At 40.1% G+C, this 22,272-nt stretch overlaps 1 protein-coding gene across 2 annotated transcripts in view; it reads left to right on the forward strand.

The window, feature by feature from the left end:
- pou6f2 (POU class 6 homeobox 2) overlaps positions 1 to 22,272 on the forward strand; it is a 101,720-nt gene that overhangs the window by 24,410 nt on the left and 55,038 nt on the right. The window contains exons 3-5 of one of the 2 annotated variants that reach the window (XM_004551996.5): positions 733 to 830; positions 3,584 to 3,744; positions 6,419 to 6,606. In XM_004551996.5, coding sequence (XP_004552053.1) covers positions 6,435 to 6,606 — 172 coding nt within the window. In that variant the 5' untranslated portion in view covers positions 733 to 830; positions 3,584 to 3,744; positions 6,419 to 6,434. Of the gene's footprint in view, positions 1 to 732; positions 831 to 3,583; positions 3,745 to 5,403; positions 5,593 to 6,418; positions 6,607 to 22,272 lie in introns of those variants that run through there. The other variant, XM_004551995.5, reaches the window with a different exon arrangement.

The raw sequence follows: 22,272 nt of genomic DNA on the forward strand, positions 1-22,272 counted from the left end.
GCAAACATAACGAAATCAGGTAATACTTGCTAAGATGGTGAAAAAAAGCTTAGATAAAATAAACATTTTACATAAATACATAATATAAATATTATAAATATAAAATACAACATTTACTGACAAGCATTAAAGAGTAAAAAGTATTGGGACTTAATATTGCATGGTTGGACTGAACATGAGTTATTTATTTACAGGCTGTGCATCTGTCTGTGTAATGTATATGCCTTAGGGTTGTAATTGTGTGAAGCTGAGCAGTACAAAAGTGCACTTTACATGAGTTATTTTACATATTATAAAATGTACACAGTGAGGTATGTCCCGAGTTATGGGATGTGGAATTGGGTAGTGGAATATTGCACATGAGGGTTGTACATAATTACTGTCACATGGTGTTTAGCAGTGTTACAGTTGTAGGAAGGAAGCTAAATATGTATATGGGTGCATCTTTACTCTTGATGGTAAAGAATATGAATACTTTGTCCACTTGGTAATAAGCAGTAATTGCATCCAGATTGTGCGTTATTATGATGAGAAATAGCAGCTGAAAGTATTTATTGTGCCTCTTTTTGAAGTAAAATCTGTGGTAGATTTATATACAATTAAAAGTACAGTACTTTTCTGAGGTTGTTTCCTATGCCTGCCTTAATAAAGGAATGTGCATTCACTAATAAAGCAAACACAGTCAGCAAGACTTCCAGTAATAATTAGGCTATTTGTTTTATATATTTGCAGACTTCTCTGAACATGGTGGCTTCGGATATTGGTCGACTCGCCCGGTCCTCCGTCACTCTGCTGACAGCTGCTTGCCTGAGTCCAGATGAATGCCAAAGGTATGATTTGCCTCTTCTTTATTGAGATTGTCTCACACCCCTGTCTTGCCTCATCCATCCTCAGGAGAATCCTAATGCACTGATACCAAGGGGGAATAATTTTTTTTTCTTTACAATCTGCTTAGCAATGATTTATTGATTGCGGCTTCCACCCTCACAGAGAATTACCGATCCTTTTTGGGAAATCAGATTTTCACACCTTTCATGAGTGTGTATGTGGCGCAGGTCTCCAGAGACAGTGTGAGGGGAAACTGACTTTGAGGAGCAGCAGTGTGTGAATCTCTGCGGTGTCGCTCCTCTGCTGCTGCCAGTGGTACGCCCAATGGATGGCCCTGTGATTCTCTGTTTCTCTCTCCATCTCTCTCTCTATAGTTTTGCATTATTTATCACTCGATAAATACAGTATCCAAGCTTGATTTGTTTTCATTCCCTTTCAAACCTCCAAAACATATGCTTTGCCCGCTCTCCCATCATGCAACATGCAAGAGCCCCATCTAAAGTTTAAGCACCTCATGGACAAAAAAGTAAAATAGTAAAAACAACCCTCGCCCTCATAGGAGGAGTCAGATTAGTGCACCGAAAGCTTTGATGCTCCAGAATGTCAGCTCGGTGGATCGATCCAGCAGAAAACACACACACACACACACACACACACCTGACCAATCAGAGGCGTCTATCTGTTGTGGACCTGCTGGGCACTGTGGTTTACAAGCTTCAAAGAGCTCCTTTTAATACACTGCTTTGATAGTCCTCAGCCTTCACTGACCCGCCGACCGTCCGCTGGGGAGCGTTTTAGCTTTAGTGGAGGAGAGAGGGATAACTGTTGATCATATTAACGAGCGCGAAAAGAAAAATCATCTCAAGTCTCAGATATTTACACCCCTGACCCCACGAGTCCCGATAACAGTCTGTTAGATCAGCTGCAGATAAAATAATACAAATTGGCTGCATTTTTCCGAGAGTAATTTAACACTATTAACAGCACTTGTTGAGATTTAGATGCACAAAGGCATGAAGTGAAAGCATAGACAGAAGAACAGTTTGGTTAATAACCCTAAGGGGGAGACAAATCATCACCTAACAAACCACATTACACATCTCCATATGCTCGGCCATCACAGCACATCCACATATTCATAAAATATATAATGATCGCTTCAAAAAGTGTCGATACATTATTTCAGTGTAGACATTATATGTTTCATTTAAGGTGGAAAATAAAATGATTTACAAAATGTTAAAGAAACCTTATTTTAATCTTAAAGCAGATGAATACTCGCCGATATCAGGCGTTATTAATCTGAGCGTATGTGTCTGTTTGCATTACACAGGTCCAAAGAAAAATCAGATACTTAAAGTATTTACGTGCCTTTTACGTCACTCATAGCAGCAAATGAAGCTGTTGTGTGTGATTTCTCAGAGATTGGAGAACATTTGTCACCTCGGAAAGTCGTGTTAACTTACAGAGCGAGCTGATGGTTTGACGTTACATTAATGTTTAAGGACAAAGAAAGCATGAAAGAGAATTTTGTCTTTCGGGTGGATTATAAACCTCATTCTGTCGTGCGTTTTTCAGAGCAGGCTGGTGTCCTGCAGCCTGTCCCAGGTTGAAATCACCCTGCATATGCCTCCAGTATGTTGGAGATCATTTGAAGCTATTGAACTGTGCTTTAATTCCACACCTAATAATTACTCTAAACATGTTTTAACCTCTTGAATATTCTTCGTAATGCTGCTCAATAAAGTGTTTTGTAATTTTTTAAGTAGCGTGTGCCCATTGTTCAAACATAATATTTAGATTTTATACTTTTCTGGTTCAACTAATCCCAAATAGCTAGGAGAAATTAAAAATGCATCCCAAACAAGAGCTCGGGTCTCAGGAGGTTAAATATTTATATATGTACAAAATTAACCATAGTTGTTAAAGTTTCAACAGACTGTGTGGTTCTTTTGCACTTTTCTTCCACAATGCAACTTTTAAAAAAACAAAGAAGCTTCAGAAGATTACAGAATATTTAATCTCCAGGGTTTTTTCAGTCTCACTTCATAAGGCTGGTTTTGTGAGAGAAAAGTTTGTTTTGAGACATGTGGCTGCCACTAATGATCATTTTCATCATCAGTTTATCTCTAATATCTCTAACTTATTTCCTTTAATATTAAAATAATCACTAATTGCAAGGAAATACTGAGTGGTCCCACAGTGGGGTATATTACACGTTCACCTAATAAGTGAAAGAGACCCAGTTTAATCCCAGGAGGAGACACAAACCTCTTTGGTGTTGTGACTGGAAGAGCATCCGGCGTAAAAAGGAGCTACCTGCTGTGGCGACCCCTAGCTTTTTAAATACATGCACATGTTGAACATTTGAAATGTCTCAGAATCTGTGTATAGCAAACAAAAGGATACAATTCTTACATTTAAAAATTCTGATCAGCAAATTTTTGCTGAACTAATCAAACTAATCTACCATCAGACAGCTGCTTTTCAAATGGACTTTCTACCTTTGTTTATGTCATTACACAGTAACTATGTAACATCTTTTTTGTTCAGTTTTAATTTGACACTATTCCTGTTTCTGAAACATCTTCATTTGTTGCTTTTTTCCGCTGTTGATAAGAAAATAATGCGGTTTTGGAGTCACATATAATTTGGTATACTTTAAAACTACCGGAGATCATTTATTAATATAAAATGATGCCATGACAGTTACACAGGGTGTTATTTATTTATCTTTTCTTTCTTTGTGAACCAGGAGTGTTCACCTTGAGTGTTCGATCACATGCTGAAGACCGCCACCCAGTGACGTCTCACACTGGAACGGCACTGGTAAAACCACCAGCTCTAAGCTTGGATATCTGATGACACTCGGGACGCTCTGCTAACCACCGATTCTCCACCCACTGAGGGCTTTTGGTGAGCGTGAGGCGAAGAGCAGGGCATCAAGTGCTTTTTCTTGTTTCTGCGACCTGTTCCCGAGCCGAGGCCAGACTGGGTGAGGAGACAAACCTTCTCCAGTCTGTCCATGTCTGCTCTTGCCATCAGTAGCTCACGTTATTGCTAATCACAGGTCTCAGAGCTACTTATAATAATGAAGATAATCCGTTACATCCTTAGAAGCAGCAATGCAATTTCTGATGTCAACTTTTTAAATATCCCTTTTTTTAGTACGTATTATTGTAACAAGATTAGCGTTATCTCATTACTCACTCAGCTTAAACGAGTCAAAAACATGCACTTTGGTTGGAGTGACTGCAATAAAGCAAAGCTGGCTGTTTTGAAGTAATTAACAGCTGTGTGAGATGGTGAGAGATGTGTTGCCCCCTTATCCTGGAGCCTCAGAGGCCAGGGGAAGATTAGAGCTCTGATCTCATTCCCAGCACTTGTTTGGAGTCTGTCAGGAAGAGAAATGCCAGCATTAGAGAGGTAGCGCCACACTCCTGATATGATGAAATAAGGAGAAAAAGGGAAAGGGAAAAAGATGGAGGGATGGACAGAAAGGACCCTGCCCTTCTCTGAAGTGTCAGTAGCTTGTTTATTCTATTTTTCATCGTAGCTGCTGGGGCAAAGATTCCCATTTTTCCTTTTATTTCCCCCCCCCCCCCCCCCCCCCCCCCCCACCTCCTAACAAAAACCACTGCTCTCATTTTTTATAGGTCTTGCAAACTCTCATGCCCCAGTGAAAATTACATTGTGAAACGGTAGAAATTTCAGGGCTGCCTGTGCTCTCCGCTGTCCCTCTGAGCTTTCAAACAGTCAACAGACTGTGAAGAATAAATAATAAAAAACTATTGATTATTTTGATGACTGCAAGATTCAATTAGGTATTAATTTTGCCCTCCAGTGGACCTATCAAGCAACTCAAAGGAGAGGAGCTAGGAGGTGGAGGTTGGGGGGGTGGACCCACATGCATGCAGAGTGCGGCCAAGCTCAGACAGAGGGGAAAATGTGTTTACCTCGGCGGGCCGAGAGGTGCATTGATGCGCAGTGTCCCACATTTAAGTGCTGCACAAATGAAGCCCTGATGACTAGTGACATTGTTACCGGGGATATGAGTATTGACCAGTCGGCTCACGTTTTTTTAACGACAGCCTAAACTACCCCTATTGATTAACATTTTCATAGATTATCATGTGTCATATCAAAGAGGGCAGATTCTCGTGATGAGCACATTAAAAAGGCCCCTCTGGGTAGGAATTCATTGACCACCCTAATAGACGTTGTGGGGGTTGCTGATGGGTGCAGGGGGCGAGATAAGGCTCACCCTTCTTTTTCTTTTTTTCCTTTTCTGCGCCTGTATGAGCCGCATGGTCACCTGTCCTTTGCTCAGACGTATTTAGGTTGTACTCGATTCATAAATAAGAAAGAAGGCCGTAGTCCTGCTGCTCCGTGTCTGCGCCTCAGAGCCTGAGGTGGGATGAACGCTGTCTGAGGAGCTTTCCAGTGCGAAGACACAAGGAGGAAGGGACAGAGAGGGAGGGAGAGTGTGTGTGTGTGTGTGTGAACAAGAGAGGGAGAGAGAGGGAGGGAGGAGGTGACATCTCCAGGGTTTGTCTTAGGAAGCTACCTCAGGCTTGAACCTGTGGTGGCCATTCAAATGCAGGAAGGTTGAGGAGGCTGCTTCTGGTTCAGTAGAAAGCATGCAATAGCCAGTCCCTGTGCTGTGGTGGTTTTAGCAGGTTTTAGCTGCTGCTTTGACTCTTTTCAACATTTGGACTTTCATTAAACACTTTTTCCCATCTTTTCTGCTGGAGCTTTGTCTTGGTAAGAGAAGTTTTTCCTTTTTAAGAAAGTTTTCCATAAAATGAAAACAAAAAACAGACTTAAATAGGCGCAAGTGCTGCTGCTAAATTATGTATTTTTAGCACACTGTGTATTTTCCTCAGTTTAGGCTAATACTTTAATCGCGTCACGTTGATGCTTCTCATTTTTGTTTTGAAGTGTTGACAAAAGAAAAAGAAAAGATAATAATTGGGATAAAAATTTGGGAACATCGGCGACTTCATCTCTTGTTTAGATCAGGCCTTAAGTTCACGTTGTCCCACTCTGCTGCGCGGTGTCACCCTTAATCTCATCTGTTGTCGCAAACTATGTGAAAATTGATATAATCAGCGGTGTGTACTGTCGCTCATATGTTCCTTTTAGATGTAGAATTAGATTTATTTCATTTATTTATCAGCGCACAGTCCATGGACCTCTTTGTAGACTGCTGTCAGCTTAGTGTTTGCTGAAGATGAGGCACATGTCAGGTAGTAATGAGCCCTTGGAGATGGATGTATCACTGTTTTAGGACTGCAGGGTATAATGGCAAAGCCACGCGATCCGTAACAGTTCTTCACCAGGCAGCAGCCGGCAGTATCAGCGGGGTAGCACCAGCCTCAGATAAAAGAGAGAGCTGGAGAGGGAGGGAGCAGGAGAGAGAGGGAGAGTGATGAGTGAGCCATAGAAAGGAGAAGCTGGGTAGAGAGAGAGTGAGTAGAGGCATAGAGAAGGAGCCGGTGAGGGTGAGACCACGAAGCACATCTAACCAGGGGCATTTTCTCTTTTTTTCCCCCCCCCTCTCCTCCCTGTTTCCCACCTGGGCTTTCAGCTCCCTCTAGGATCCGATGATTACAGGGCAGCTGAGCAAGCCGCTGCTCTCCCTGCGCAGCGACATGAGCGTGGCAGAACTCCGGGCGGACGACAAAGCGGCCACCCCAGACAGCGATCTGAACGACGAGCCCCTGCTCCTGCCCTCCGAGGCCACGGACAGAGAGGGCACTCCCAACAAGCTTTACGGTAAGTCAACTTACACCTCACGTCCGTCCGTTCTCCTCCACAAAGCTGCTGGATGAGGTCTGGGTGAGAACTGGTACAAGCAGAGGGCTTCCAGTGCTGGGACAGGTGTCAGCAGCGGCAAACTAAGTGCAGCAACGAGCAAGTGCTTAGATTTGTTAATGGTTAAATTAGTGTTAATAGAATTCATTCACCTACAGACTTCAGAAAATGTGCACAAGTATTTAAGCTGCAGTATATTTTTATTTTATTGCATGTTAGTCCTGAATAAGTTATGATTGGAGGGAAAAAGTATTTAATATTGTTGTGTATTTTATGAAAGCAGCATTTTATGGGTCTCTTCTATTATAAAGTCAATTAAAAAGTTGATCTCAAACTGACTAATTTTTTCCAGTTAGAATATTTTTTGCTTTCACTCCAACTTCACATCTCTGAGAGTGTCTGATAATGTAATACAGTTCATCTTTAATCTAAATGGAGAAACTCTTGATTATTTATAATTTAAACAATGATGAATTTTATGCAACTGATCCTAATTATAACATGCATTCTTCCCAAAATTATTGTATTAATTCTTAGCACATCACATATAAAATCTAGCATCTGCATAATTGCTGAGACCTCTATTTTTTTTAATGCTGCTTGTTTTTAGTCTAGAAGTTGGGAATTGTGTTCAAAATTAGACAATTTCTCAGTCAGCATGCTCATTATTTCTGCAGTTATCTCATTAATTGAGTGTTGAGACTGTTTGGGCTGTGTTTAGATAAGTGTGTGCTTTTAAAAAAAAAAACTCAATCACCAAGCCTCGTCATAAATCAATAAGCATAATGACAGAAATAATCATTTTAGCTAGTTTTCTAATTATAATTTGTAATGAAAAAATGAAAATTAGCTCTAAACGTTTGTTTTTCATCATTGCTTTTATTATCTGAATATTTGAAGATCTATTATTATTTTTTCTGTCACACAGAGGCAAATTGAGATTACAGAATTCAATGAGAATTATGTACTTTTATCCATATTTGTGAGTTTTATCCATCTTCACATATTAAATTATTATATTATGGAGTTTATTTATTCTGCTTGATTCTTTTTTTGCAAAAGACCTTTTAAAATGTTCTAGAAAGACATCTGAAGGATTTAAAAAGCTGATTATGTCATCATCTTAGCATTTGACCTTTTTATCTTTATTTTAATATTAGTTTATTATATTCTTTCTTTTTCCTTTTTCTTGATGTGGAAGAAAGCAAGTGACAAAATTCTCCTCTAATGGCTTCAGATGTTGGCACTGAATATGTATTCAAACTTCTCCTCAGCTTTTGATGGTCTGGAAGTTAGGCTGTCTCTGTATTTGTGGAAGTGGGTTTTGTGTGTGAGTGATTTTGATATGTAATTGCTTTTTCTGGTGCAGTAAACAGTGCAACTTTTTTTAATAAGAGGCGTTAATATGTTGAATATGTGCGTCTCTATCTGAATGTGTGTGTGTGAGTGTTGGAGGGGGGTGTGGAAGAAAGTATAACAGCATGCCTATAGAGTGATGTTGCCAAATATTTGTGAATGAAGCAAAATATGAATTTAGAGGAGGGCGAGCCAAATTTTACTCTCAGACCCAATCTGAGAGAGTTCGGTTGTCTTTTAAATCCTTATTTCAAGAATAACCCGAGGCTAGTCTTCTAAACAAGGACTGCGTTCTGCAGGATTTGTCTCAAAAGTGTTGCAATTTGGTTTAATAAGCATCAAGTTTCTCCTTTTTTCTTCCTTTCTGATCAGTTCTGAGTCCTCTCACTGCTTTTTATTTGTCTTTTTCTCTCACGTGTGTACACCAAAATATAAGCAGATGCATTGCTAGTTTTTTTTTTTTTTATATTTATTTGATGCTATTAATTTGCTTTGTTAATGGAGCAAATGCTTAGAAAAACATGCATAGATCCAGTAATTCCTGGAGCACTGCTTGATGTTTGCTGACGGTCTGTCATCATCGGACATGTGTCTAGTCGGAGCCGCTCTTCTTTAACTTGTGAATTTCGAGGAGACGTTTCCTCTCTGCCCGGTGGCAGAGCCCTGGGCTGTGCCAGCAGCAGGTTGAGTTTGGGAACCGCTGCCCACACGACCTGTCAGGGAATGGCGAGGAGAAGTGGCATAGTCATGTCCTCTGCTGTGAGGAAGAAAGTGGAAAGAGTGGGGGTGAGGGTAGGGGTGAGGGGTTGGAGAGGAAGAAGAGAATCAGCATCTTTCTTTCTTGAAACGCTTCAGGACTGAAAAGGAAAGGCATGGTGTGGTGGTAATTTATGCTCCTGCAAATGTAACTTTTTGGTATTTTTTAGTTTTTAAGTAATTCTTTTTTGGTATTTGCCATTAAGATTCATAACAACATCTCTGATGCTTCTCCCAAGTCATCTTAGTCTAACACGTGTGCCCAGAAAGGTTTAAATAAACTAGACTGTTTAACTTAATTCCTTAAAAGGTGACAAATTTGACCAATTTTGAGTGGATGAATAGTTTAAAGAGAGAAAGATCTTCACCAGTAATTAACAACTACAGCTTTTGTTGTCATTATGAGCTACATTTGCTTATACCCGTGTTTGCAGGGAACTCTCGTGGCTGCAGAGAGATTGTATTATGTATTATGTATTATGATTATAAATGCTCCAACCTTGAGACAGGCCTTTAAACTCAGCCTTATATTTTCCAATGCTTTTCTTTATGTGTTTCAACTCTGTGTGGCGAGGAAGCGAGATAATGGCATACTTTCATTCCTCACATTCACAAGAAGAAAATACGACTTTGTTCTGTTTTACGCCTCTTATTTTGAAAAAATCCCTGACAGAATTGCTCCAGTTTTTTGATTGACAGACGTGCACGAATAGACGGCGCACTAATAGTTTCAAGGGAATGTAAATCATGTTGAGACTTCATTTGTTCCCCTGTAATTTAACCGAGTCTTTCGATTCATGATTCAAACAGTTTGAAATATAGTGACAGACTCCAGGTTATACAAGATGTTTTTTTTGTTTGTTTGCTGTTTTTTGGGGGGGGTGGGGGTGGGGGGAGGACTGTTGATAGCAAACAGCTTTTGCTGAGTATCAATATTAATGAGCGTCTGCACTGAGATGTGGTTACATGTGCCATTTATGTGTTTTTATATTTGTAAGGACGACAAAAAGCTAACTTTTCTTTCCCGTAGGCCTCGTGTATGACTTTTTCATTGTAGCCTTAATAGTGTTTAAAAGAGTTTGTGCCAGAAGAAGTCAGGGGGAGACAATGACAGTAGCGGTCATGTTTGTCTACAGTAAATTGTCCATCTTCTACACCCACCACATGCTTACTGCAGTTGTGAAAGGGTCGTTCTCCTCCTAAAAGCTTGCCTGTGCAAATAGTCTTCCACTTCAGGTAACAGGGGCTACGAGGCACCACAAACATCCTGCTGCCTTGTATTTATTCCAAGTAGAAGTGGACATTAGGTGGGAAAGCTGTGGTTAGTAGGGCAAGCAATCTTTTTTTTTTTTCCAGAGGACGAGATGGTGTTGGATGCGTACAGTTTCTGTCTTCTCTTCTCAAGCAAATCTCCCCCTTTCAGACATCAACAGACAAGATAATAAGACACTCAGAGCACAATTCGGTATTATATTCAGCAACCAAAGGCTCATCTCTTGTCAGTTTGCATTTACTCTCCCAAGGATGTGACGCTTCTATCATCATGCTGTCAAAGAGAGCCAGGCTGGAACGACAGGAGCACTCATTTCATACACTTACTGTCTACATGAAATGGTCTGCACTTATACGGATTCTGGCAAAATGGTGGAACATTTTCACAAAGGTCACCTAGAGGCACGCCCCCCTCCCCAAAAGAACAAAACGAATCTTCATTGATTCCCAGCGCTGGAGGTCATTCGGAACAGAAAGTCCAACCCGAACGGTACGTCTGCTGTAACGCTCCAGCGTGCTGTTGGGTGTTTTCGTTCCCATCTATAATCAGATTGGACTCTGGATTACTGATGCTAATTTCATCTGGACTAAAGTCCGACCACTAGTGGACTTTTGAAAAATGTGATTTTCATAGAAACATTTCTTTAAATGTATATTGAGAAAGGAAAATCATAGTATACTTCAGTATACTTTAGTTAGACAGTGGCATTGTTGGATAACTAGAATCAGCAAATCTGTGATAAATCACTTGGGCTCTATTCTGTACAGTTTAACACTTATACTCAAAAACATCAACCAAAACAAAACAGTCTCAGCTAACTGAAAGAGGTCCAATCTGCTCGATTAACAACACTGGCCATCATAACTGAGGGTAACCTTCTTATGTTAAAAAAGACTTTAATAAGGTCAGTGTGAAGCAGCCTATAGTCAAGTGTTGATCCCAGCAAGGGATGATTTAGGAATAATCCCAAACTAGAGTAGGGAATTCACATCCAGCTTGGTTATGGTTGCAGCTGTTGCTGCTACTTGCAGACACAGGAAACACAGGAAGTTGTTACTTTGTCTTATAAAACATACTGAACGGTGCCATTTCTGATATGTTCACTTTTAAAGTAAAAAGGAAGAACATCGTAATTTCTCCTTGAGATGTTTTCCCATTCTAGTCGCTGAGCTGTAATTTGGACGCCTATTTCCAAAAATAACATTTACACTTTAAAAAAAAATGAAGCCACACTCGAAGCTTCTTTGACAGGGCGTCAAGTCAGGTAGGAGGCAAATATGAGTAAACATTTAGTAAATGCAATGAAATTAAATTAAGCATGAAAATATTTTAAAAAGGATGTTTTTCTTCCGGAACACTTTTTCTGCTTATTTACAGCATCACAGGTAAACATATCGATTTGATGTAATTTCATTTTAACTACTTTTTAAAGAATTTTAATGTATCTGTTATCTCCAAGAAACTCAAAGAAAGCATCTCACAGTTCTCTGATTCATGTTTTCCATCCATAGAGCCCCTCAGACAAATCTAATTTGAATCCAGGAAAGAAATCATATCCACTGATTATTGATTTGTGTCATTACAGATATTGTAGTACTCCTATTTTAATCACATTTTGCAAACCAAAGGTTTCATCAGATTTTCTCTTTAACCTTTTCATGATGTTAGCTTCACATATTTTGAGTTTGACGATATTTTACCCCAAATTCATAATTTTACTTGATTGTTAAATGCTTGTAATTGTCACTGAAATTGAAGTTGGCATTTTGAAATGTATTTTAGGTCCTTTTGATGGAAAAGTGTTTCTCAGTGTAGTGGACATGTGAAAATATGACAATTAAAACGAATAAATAGCGAGCAGAGGTGAATCCTCTTCAAGAATTCTTAGAAAACAACCCAGAATAATGTTTTCAACTGGATTTGTAGATTGGACCTTGTTTCTCTGAATGCTTCCATACTTGGTGATAGATATATTTTGCAGCTATGAGACAAAACAACTGTGTTGTGTAAAAAAATCTCTTTCATGCACACATATAATCACACAAAGGGGCGTGCACAAGCGCACACTGCTCGAGGCACGGGTTCTTATTATTTTTGTGTAATCAGCTTAGCGAGCGGGATGCATGGTGTGAAAGGCAGCTTGCTGATGCAGAGAGCCTCGTAACGTTGTGTGGTGAGGTTAAGTAATAAAGTGGCGCAAACCCGCCGTTGAATGGGCCACGCTGAGTAAATAAGAGTGGATAAAGGAGGCCGACAGGGAACAAGTCTCTCCCCGGGAGGTGGATCTCATTATGGGGATTTCAGCTGTCTGCGCAAACTCTAAAACAAGCTTAATGCATGCCTGTAAAGCAGGTGTAATACATTGGCCAATGTGCCCGCAGAGCCCGTGGCTAGCGCAACACAATCAGTGCATGGCGAGGAGGACAGGGAGGGAGGATGAGCGCAAGGCGGACTTCTTGTTTTTGCTACGAGCAGCAGCAAAGGTCATCACGTTTCTGATGCTTGTTTATGCAGAAATGACTTTGAGCAAAATGTAGAACTTCAAAATATCTGCCAGTTTAATTCTTCCCCATTCTTTGTTGGCTTAAAGTTGAGAAGATTGACTAGATTACAAGATCTATAGGTGGGCATCTGGGGAGAAAACAAATTGAATTTGAGTATGCATTTATTTTAGTTATCCACGTTCTTTAAGTTGGCAAATAATTTTCAAAAAAACAAAACAAACCATGCATGTGTTGCATCCACTCCATAACCAATATCTCTAAGCCTTTCATGTAGAGCTAACAAAGAGGCATCACATCTCCTGGCACGGACACGGTTTGTGTTGTTGAGATGTAATTGAAGCTGCAAGGGTCACATTTTCGGAATAGAAATTACAGTCTTGTCTTTGACTTGTGTGGCGTGAACTAGAGATGCATCCCAGAGCCCCTGTGTCCTTCACAAGCCTTTATTATTTATAACGCTCGCTCTTTGAGCAATGACCAGTACTAATGCATAACCTTCTGTCCTTCTGGCTGATTCGCTTCCTTTGAAACCAAAGATTGAGGCAGGAGAAGTGGGTGTATGGTGGATGAGGCAGGGGTGTGGGCGGGCGACGGGGGAGAGCTAGTATAGGGCAGTGGAGATCCAGGCTATCGAGAAGTTATTATGTTTTTTTTCCTTTATATCTGAGGATGAGGAATAACACTGTGATGCTTCTTTCCTCCAGAACAGAGTTATGGACTTCAAAGCAATACTATTTCCTGACGTCCCTCCTTCCACTATTTGTCTGCTCCACCAGAATAATGTGCTGGGAGTGGTGGGCTGGGGTGGGGTGCCTTTTAGCTGTATGATTATTTGCTTGTTTCCACCTGTACCCACTCAGCTCTGTAAATATGGCCACAACAGGGCAATACAGTAAGAACTAATACTTTGGCCAGATAAACTCATTTCTAGATAAACTCCGTTTAGCTCAGGTTCAGTGGAGGTAAGATATACTTTTGTGCAGCCCGTATCACCTGATGTTATCCTGTGGTGATTGAGCCTGTGCTGCAGCGCTGCTGTGATCCATTGTTATTATACCTCTATGACAGAAGAAACGGGTGAGGAGTGGGGGAGGAGGAGAGGAGGCATTGAGGGGCAAGGGGTAGAAAGTGGGACATAGGCAGCATTAGCGCCAGATAGCCTGGGGGGCCGAGGCTGATGTGTCAGGCATGACATGTGGGTGTCTAGCCCCCCACACGTGCACACACAACTCATACACACCACGCTGGATTGGGCTCGCACCCCACCGGCTACTTCTATATGTCCTGCAGTTTACCAGATGCAGGTTTAAAAAAACAAAAGCCTCCTCTTAACCCGATCGTAGTGTGAAGATACAAGTTTGAAGCTCTTTAAGTGGGATGCATCAAAGTTTTTGTTATTTACTGCCCTCAGTTTACTTTAAAGTCAAAGACAAGGCTGCAGCTAAAAGTTGCTTCCAGTTGCTAATTTATTGGTGTAAAATCATCAGCAAATAGTAAAAAAGGAGTCATCACAGAAATTAAGGTTTAAATCTCTTGTTTTGTTCAACCAGTGACTTAAAATCCAGATTTATTCGTTTCACATGATAAAAAAAACAAAGAGAAGCTGAAATAGTTCGCAATAAACAGCTCAAGTCTCTATTTATTTATTGCAATTTTTTTGCTTTAAAATGTTTTTAGCTTTACTTTAAGAGCTGTAGGTTTACTATGTGGGTTTGTCTATAAAAACAAAGTAGAGTGGTATGATACTGAGTGCAAGGAAGGCCTTTTTTCATCACTGGCTTGCAGGCTGCAGGCGGGAGAATCCTATTTACAGCAAATATCATTTAAGTAATTTAAGAGGAGGAGCAATAGTGAAGCAGGCATCTCCTAAAAGGCTTACAGCTCTCTAAGACTAGTCTTCATCGCAGCGTCCCTCCTTTACTGATGGCCTTAAAAGGATGAAGAATAATTTAGATTGTTATTTGCCTCTTTCAACCCTGAGCTAATCAGGTTGACATTGCTTTGGGAATGAGGAGGACGCTCCATAACAGATGTGCTCATGTGCAAAGTGTCCCAAGTCCCCTGTGAGGATGCAACACAAAAGCCCTCTTTTCCCCTTCTTTTTCTTCTCCTCCTCCTCCTCCTCTTCCCTTCTCCTGCTTCCTCTCGTCATCACACCATCTCTCCTTCTTGACCTTTGAAATGGGCATTGCCTCTTCTCACCAATTTACCTCCCTCTGGTCCCTCTTGTGCTTGTGCCGCTTCCATCCCCACTCCAGCATCAAGGAAGAGACAGGTAAGAGCCGAAGCAGAGCACTCTCATGTCAGAGAGCCTTTTGGTGAAGACCTGTGGCCATGAGTGAGAGCGTAAGTGTTGGCGCACATGACCCTCGCTGCTTTAAGCATTGTTTACATGCATATTCCTCACCCGTTCATCACAAACTGCAGGCTTTCTTCTACAAACTGAAGTGCACTGTTTTCTGTTGTTTTCATACATAACCTGTCGCCTTCGTTTTTCATCCACTTCCTCTTTGTCTGTCCTTTGAGATCTTCCTCATCTGCTTCTGGCTTAAACATGGCCTCAGAACAAGTCGCAGAACTGCTGAGGTGTAAAATCCTTTCTGTTTGGCACCACCTCCGACGTAATTCCCTAACTCCATAATTCCACTTTGTGCCAGAATAACGAATGAGGTAGATTTTTTTTCTCCCCTGTAAGGTCTCCGCCCTTGCGCGATGAGGAATCAGGCTTTAATGCGGGAGGCCCGGAGAGATTGCCGTGGCCTCTTCTCCCTCTTGCCCCTCGCTGTGCTCTTAATTAAGGAAATGACAGCTCTCCTAGCGGCAGCAGTAGCCATAATGTAGCTAATAGTGTTACCGGCAGACACTCAAAAGTCAGTCCCTGGTGATTTTCTATCCCCAGAAACACTATTGACCTATCCCTTGCAGCTTCTCCACCCCAGCCTCTAAACAGAGTATTACTTCCCTGCAGGTCCAGAGGGAGCCATCTGACTAAGAGCACCTGGAGTTATTGGCAGAAGATTATGCCCTGTGTTATTGTTGAGGGCTTTGGTGGGAGTAATGAAACACTGAGCTAAATCACTGGTGATTTTGGCTCTCTTGCATTCTACAAGGAGTTAAGTAAATCACTATAAAGCTCGCACTGCATATTACAGGCTGCTCTCTTCTATAAAGCACTGTGCCTTGGGTGTAACATTACTTTTTAGACTTTATTCCACGCTGCTTGAGATAGAAAAATGAAAGTGAAATGGTCTGTCTCTCTCGGCTCTCAGCGCAATGCCACATCAACTTTCCAAGTGGTATTAACAAAATCAATGGTCAAACAATCTGGGACAATTGGTTGTGTATTGATGGAATTAAACCTTGTGTATGATGTGGCTTGTTGTCTATTCGCGCTCATCCTTTACGCTCCGACAGCCCGCATATCCCCGTCCAACATAAATGCTCCAAGTCAGCAGCGCAACACACTTTTGATGATGAAAACCGTATTATAGTGTCGCGTGTTGTCGCAGCGCCGCAGCAGCTCCGCTCAGCAAACAATTAAGGACATAATTAACTTTTAATCTTCACTCTTTTTTTTTTTTTTTTTTTTTAAATGTGAAATTATTTTCCATGGATTAGATTTCAGTGGAAAAATGATTGACAACATCTTAATAGCAAACACACGCACTCAGCCAGACATTTTCAAAAGGACCATTATAAAAATGGGGGCCGGCTATTCATTCTGAAGAGCCTGAATCGTTACCGGGCCTCTCGTACATTTGACAACTTACATAATGCATTTCCACTAAAATAGCTTAAGTGTTAAAGCTTCTTTTATGGGCAAAAATTGATTCATAAATGCACTGAGGCGAAAGCTAACGTGAACACAAAGCTTTCAATAACACCCACTTTATACAGACTGTCAATGTGTGAAGCGGTTGCATTAGACAAGGTGGCGTGCTGATTGCTTTATGAAATCCAGGCTAATTGTTTTGTGGTGCAGTCCTTGGGGCTCGCTGCATTAAGACAGGCCGAATGAAGTCAAATAAATATAGCTCTTTGCCCCCCTGCCACCCTCCCTCCCTCAGCACCCACGTAGCCCTGAGAGGCCTTCTGCCTTGTGTGGCATTGAAAGTCACTCTCCAGTGGCCACTTTGGTGATCAATGAGAGAGAATTTATATAGTGGTGGATATTGGCAATATTTCCATGGCATAACTCACATCCAGCTGCACTCAGTGCTCTGTAAGAAACATAATTATTCCGCTTACATTTTTTTAAAAGAGCGAATTTGCTCTGATGTTCCCGTCATGTCACCGTCAGAAAGAGTTTGAATTTAATAAAGACTGCTTCGTGTAAGCAGTCAAGGCCACGAAGCCATGCATGTATGTACATTTGTGGGCTAAAGGGTGCTTTTGTTTCTCCAGATGAAGCTGTATTTTAAAGGCACTTTGCGCAGTTACAACGGCAATTAAAGCTGCTTAGGAATTCATAAAGTAAAAAAGGAGATGTACCCTGAATGTCCTAGATAAATGTAAAGCTATGCTGAATGCACGACGCTTGTTCTTTCATCCGTTTGGCCTCTTCTTTCATCTCTCCTCACATCAATACATCCATTCATTCCATTTTATCCATTGTGTGACCTGTGTATAATCACGGCATCAAAGGCGTTTCTTTTCAGTAAAGGTTTGTTCGAGATATACTCTATTTTTCCTCTTCTGTATGCAGCATTAGTCTCCATCTGGAAATACATTTAAGAATCATTCACGTTGGACAAGAAGATTTTTTAAATTTATTTATTTATTTATTTTAGGGAAAGAAAAGCCAAACGTGTACGTGAGATTTTAGTAATAAAGAAGAATTGAAGATTGACTCCCCGGGTATTTCTTCTGTCAGCTATTTAATTTAGTTAAAGAAATTACACAAATCCTTTGGGGGGAGATGTGCATGTGTATTTATTTATTATCGATTTCTTCCCCAGCGATAAACATGTTAACGTTACAGATATTTGCAAGGGGGATGAAGCTCTCTAAGTTATTGTGAAATGATGCAATGAAAGGCATCAACGAATCGTTATTCATTAAGTCTCCCGCACTGTTTATCAGATAGAATCTATTATTCACAACCAGTATCTTAACTACAGTCATCAGCCCCACTCTCTGGAGCTTATAGGTGATTTTATAAAGTGTTGTTCTTTCATTATTAGATGAATATCCTCATTTTGCTAATTGACTTTGTTATGATGGTAATTGGATAATTCACTGGCGGAGAAGTTGCTCAGTAGCACTACTGGGTGTGTTATTGTTATCACAGCGTGGCAGCTGCATTTAGAGAATTGCTTTGAGATGCTTGGAAAGTTTGAGTTGCAGTAAATGAAAATAAGGCCGTTTCAAGTCTAGAGGAAGGAAAATTGCTTTCATTTGATAAGGTTCAAACTGAGAATTAACTGCTTGGAGACAATACGGCTAATGACATCCAGTGCAACAATTTATGGTCCTGTAATATTTATTCTCTGCTTTTCCAAATAAATAACAGCAGATTATGACGGCTTTTGTAGTATCTCTGCTTTTTATTGACTGTAATACAGCCACAAAGTATTTCCTGTATGTTCAGACTGATCTTAATTCCAGATACTGAGTGCACAGGGTGGGGCCGGGCACGGCATGATCTGTAATGGGTGAAATAATTGGTGAAAAGAGACTGGCTTGTCAAAAAAGCCACTGCGTCGCGAGGTTGATAAGCGAGAGGATGTGGACCTTTATCGGGAAGCAGGGCCAGCCAGCCAGAGGTAGAAACCAGCTAGAAAAGCAGGCTCCCCCTTGGGCTTTCACATCAACCATCAAATGCTTGAGGTTCATTTGTTGGGTCATGCCATTCACCAATTATTTGGATTTTATGCAAAGATGAAATGATTTTAGTTGGCGGAGGAGAGTTTTAAAATGTACTGCATAAATATACTTGACAGGCAATAAGATCTTGCTGGCAAGGCTATTGAATAGTACGTTTTGTATGAGGCTTTTATAAAAGTACTAGAAACCACTGCATGCCCAGTATATTTAACAAAAAACGAAAGGCCGTGAATAAAAAGACACAATGCATCAGGGATGTATTCTTTATTTAAAAGCTGTGATATTCCATTGAAGAAAATCAATTTTTGGAGTGGAAATGTGATTAATTTTTTTTTTTTCAATTCATTGCCGACATTGTGCAGTTTAGCAAGGTTTTGTGGCCTTCAAAACCATTTCCACATGATTGGTTTGATTTCATCTACCATTATATTCAGGGGAAGACTTGTTTTATGAGGAATAAAGTGCATTTAAAGAGATGTGTTAACTTTTTGGGAGGCCTTTTGTATCTTACATTCAAAACATGGTCGGGTTTATTAAATTCCACATGACATGTAACCTCTTTTTGTGTACATCTGAAATAAGTAAGTCAGTTTTATTGTGCCTGTAAATTTACTTGGTAACTATGAGTAATAGAAGTATGAAAACCTTTCAATTTTAAAGCTCATCAAAAAAACAGGAACATTTTAGTCTATTGAGAGTCTACAAAAAAAAGTATTTTTCTTTCTTTCCACCACAGGTTGTCCAGTCCAGTAGCATTGCAACATATTCAACACATAGTTCAGCTTTCAGATGTTGGTTAAATTATGCAGACACACAGCTCTTAAGTCTGTTTAAGGATCAGCAGAATAGCAAGACTCATTCAGTTTTCTCATAACAAACAACAGCTGCTAGCAGGGCAATATCAGAATATCAGATTTTCTCTTGTAGCCAAAAGACTGCATGAAAACAACATTTTCCTCAGATGAGTCACCTTTAATGTTGTTTATTGTCTATTTGCTTTCATTTCTGCAAGTGATTCACACTCATAATACGAGTGTAGGGAGAGATTCTGTGAGTATAACAGTGCATAAGAGCAATAATTATCATAACTGTATTGTTAACATCAAATCACCATTTAATTTTCTAATATCATGGTTATTGTCACTTCTGGTATAACACAAGCCCGCTGACTGATGCCTGTCCAGAGAAATATGACACATTTGTGGACAAATTGACAAAGTGTCTACGACCCTCAAAGTTAAACGGTCTCTTTTGGGGTGGAGATACAAGTTTTATATTGTCTAGCCAATAAAAAGAGGCAAAACTGGAAGTGACAGATTTTAAAATGTTTAGATTTTCTTTGGGAGAGGATTAGATGCTCAGGTTAAGTGTTTTGGAGACAAAGTTAGAGACAGAGGATTCATGGATGTAGGGAAGGAGTACATGCAGAGAGTTGATGTGACCGAAGGCGATGCTTGGGATATAGAGAGATGGAGGCAAAGGGAAAGGGAGCAGCCAAATGAAGAAGAAGATCCAATGAGATGTCAAGATGAAGAAAAATATCATTTTCACAGGAAACATGAAGCAGGTGGTCAATGTTTGGTTTGCGGGGCTCTAAATGACCTTCAAACCAGCCAGCTAGCAAAACCTGGTTGCTTTGGAAGCATGGTAGCTGTCTCTCATGGTACCATGGCTGCTGGCTCGGTCCAGGATTTGTTCAAAAAACAGCAGTTTACCCGCAACATCCTGAGTGCAAATGAAATATATAAAATCAAAAGTTTATTTATTCAAAAGATTATTCTTTAAGAAAAATATACTTCCATATACTTCCAGATTCCATATTTTTGGCATAAATATGTTTTTGAGTGTAGAAAAATAAAGTACTGCTTATACAAAGTAAATATTTTCTTCATGCTCAGCATATAATTGTAAGCACAAGACTGGATTTTATTATGAATTAGCCACAAAACTTAAAATGCATAGCGTTAGCGAGCACTTACACCTAAGTTCATCCAAAAAGAAAACATCAAACATAACATCAACATTATCTTTTTTTGTATTTCTCCACTGTGGACAATGTGAAATATTGCAGGAAGTGACACAGCCACAGTGCAACAAAGGGCAATTATTGCCACACGTCTTTATTTTTAAAAAAAAGACACCGTCTTTGACATAATGTGACATATTTGTGACTAAAAATAAGCAGCTGTCAGTTCATGGTGAAGCTTTTTCAGGCCTTTATTTAGAAAAATCAGACTTGAAAAGAAGTGAGCCATTTCGCCTCATTGAGATAGGGTGGGTACAGTTGTTCAGATCTAATGAGAAACCTAAGCAGACATCAGTTTTGAATCAAATATTGCTGAACCCTAACTGATGCATGATAGCATGAGGCATCTAGTTTGTCCCAAAAGTGTCTGCTTCAACTCAAAAAGATGAGCAGAAAAAAATAATATGAATACAGAAATCTCTCAGGTGAAATCCACAGAGCTGATTTAACTTTGGCAGAGAAAGGAAGTTCTCACATACACTCCAACCCGTAAGTTGCAAAATAAGAAAATTCATGACATGGTTTTCATGACCTGTAGACTAATTTATAAGACACTTTTAATTTTAAAAAATCATGTATTAATTATCTGCACACATGGTACTCAGAGGAAGCGCGCACATTTTCCATAGTTTTTAGAAACTACTAAACTAAACTTTGTAAAAAGAGACAAAAAAAAATGTCCTTTACATACAAATCAATCAGAGCTGAAAAGGAAAGGACAGGATGTCACGCTGATGACATTTTTTTCTTCAAATTATTATACAATGTATAAAAGAAAAAGAAAAATCCTCTAAGAAACCATCACTTGATAAAGATGTCTCCAAATAGAACTCGCAAATACCTCGAATAAGAGCTTGAAGGTCAATCAGAGGCAGCTTTGTTCACTCAGGTTAAGGTTAATATAATAAAACGTGCCATCAATAAGATTAATCTATGAGTAGAAATCTACTGTATTGACAGGAAGACTGTAAGAAAGTGAGGGACCTTGTTTGTAATAGTTTTGCAAGATTACGTTTCTGCAGCGCTACACGTTCACTTTAACCAACTTATTCAAAACACATTAATCCTCTGAACCATGAAACTGCTTCTTTTCAACTCTCATATTTGAAGTCTTCTCATGAAAATCAATAGAAGGTTACTGTGTGTGTTGGGCCTTGTTTATCAGGTGTTTGTCAGCTTCTTTGATGTTGTTTTTAAGATCGTGTAATTGTAAAATCCGCACTTCTTGCTGCACTTTATCCTGATTTTTACTGCAGAGTCTTTCGTTTGTTTGTTTTTCTTTTTAAATCACCAGAGTCGGATAGTAAATATTTAGGATCATTTAAGATTTTTCAAGAAGTGCCCTTAAGTCTTTGTGTCAATATTAAGGCATCACATGATCTCCATATCATCAGGGTCAAAGGGTGAGGGTCAAATCAGCCTTTTGGACCTTTTAGAGCAGTCCACACTCAGAGGACTGCTGGGAGATTCTCTCAGATAGGGATTGCTTTGATAACCAATCATCGGTGCCTTTTATTTTCCCTGCAGCCATCAGCAAGCTTATTATCATGTCCCTGTCTGCTCCGCTCCACTCTGCCCTCATAGCAAACAGGTCTAATTGTGTCTCATGGCTGCAGGCCCAGAGCAGGGGGGGTGGTGGTGGGTTTAGATGAGTGATACTCAGTGATGTAAATGGCTGAATAATGTGGCCCCTGCATTTGTGGTGGAGCTCTATCTCTCAGCGGTAATCTAGGCCATCGGGGACCCGCCAGTATGCATCATCCCCCATCAATGAGCCTCTCCGCTGGTTGGTAATTTATTCAGTGCTACAGCGGTTATTGATAAAGCACTTAAATACAAATTCCACCCCCCCTCTTTCCCCAGCTGCCCTCTTCTGTTCTGTACGA

The sequence above is a fragment of the Maylandia zebra genome, linkage group LG9 (genome assembly GCF_041146795.1).
Source record: "Maylandia zebra isolate NMK-2024a linkage group LG9, Mzebra_GT3a, whole genome shotgun sequence".
NCBI classification, from domain to species: Eukaryota; Metazoa; Chordata; class Actinopteri; order Cichliformes; family Cichlidae; genus Maylandia; species Maylandia zebra.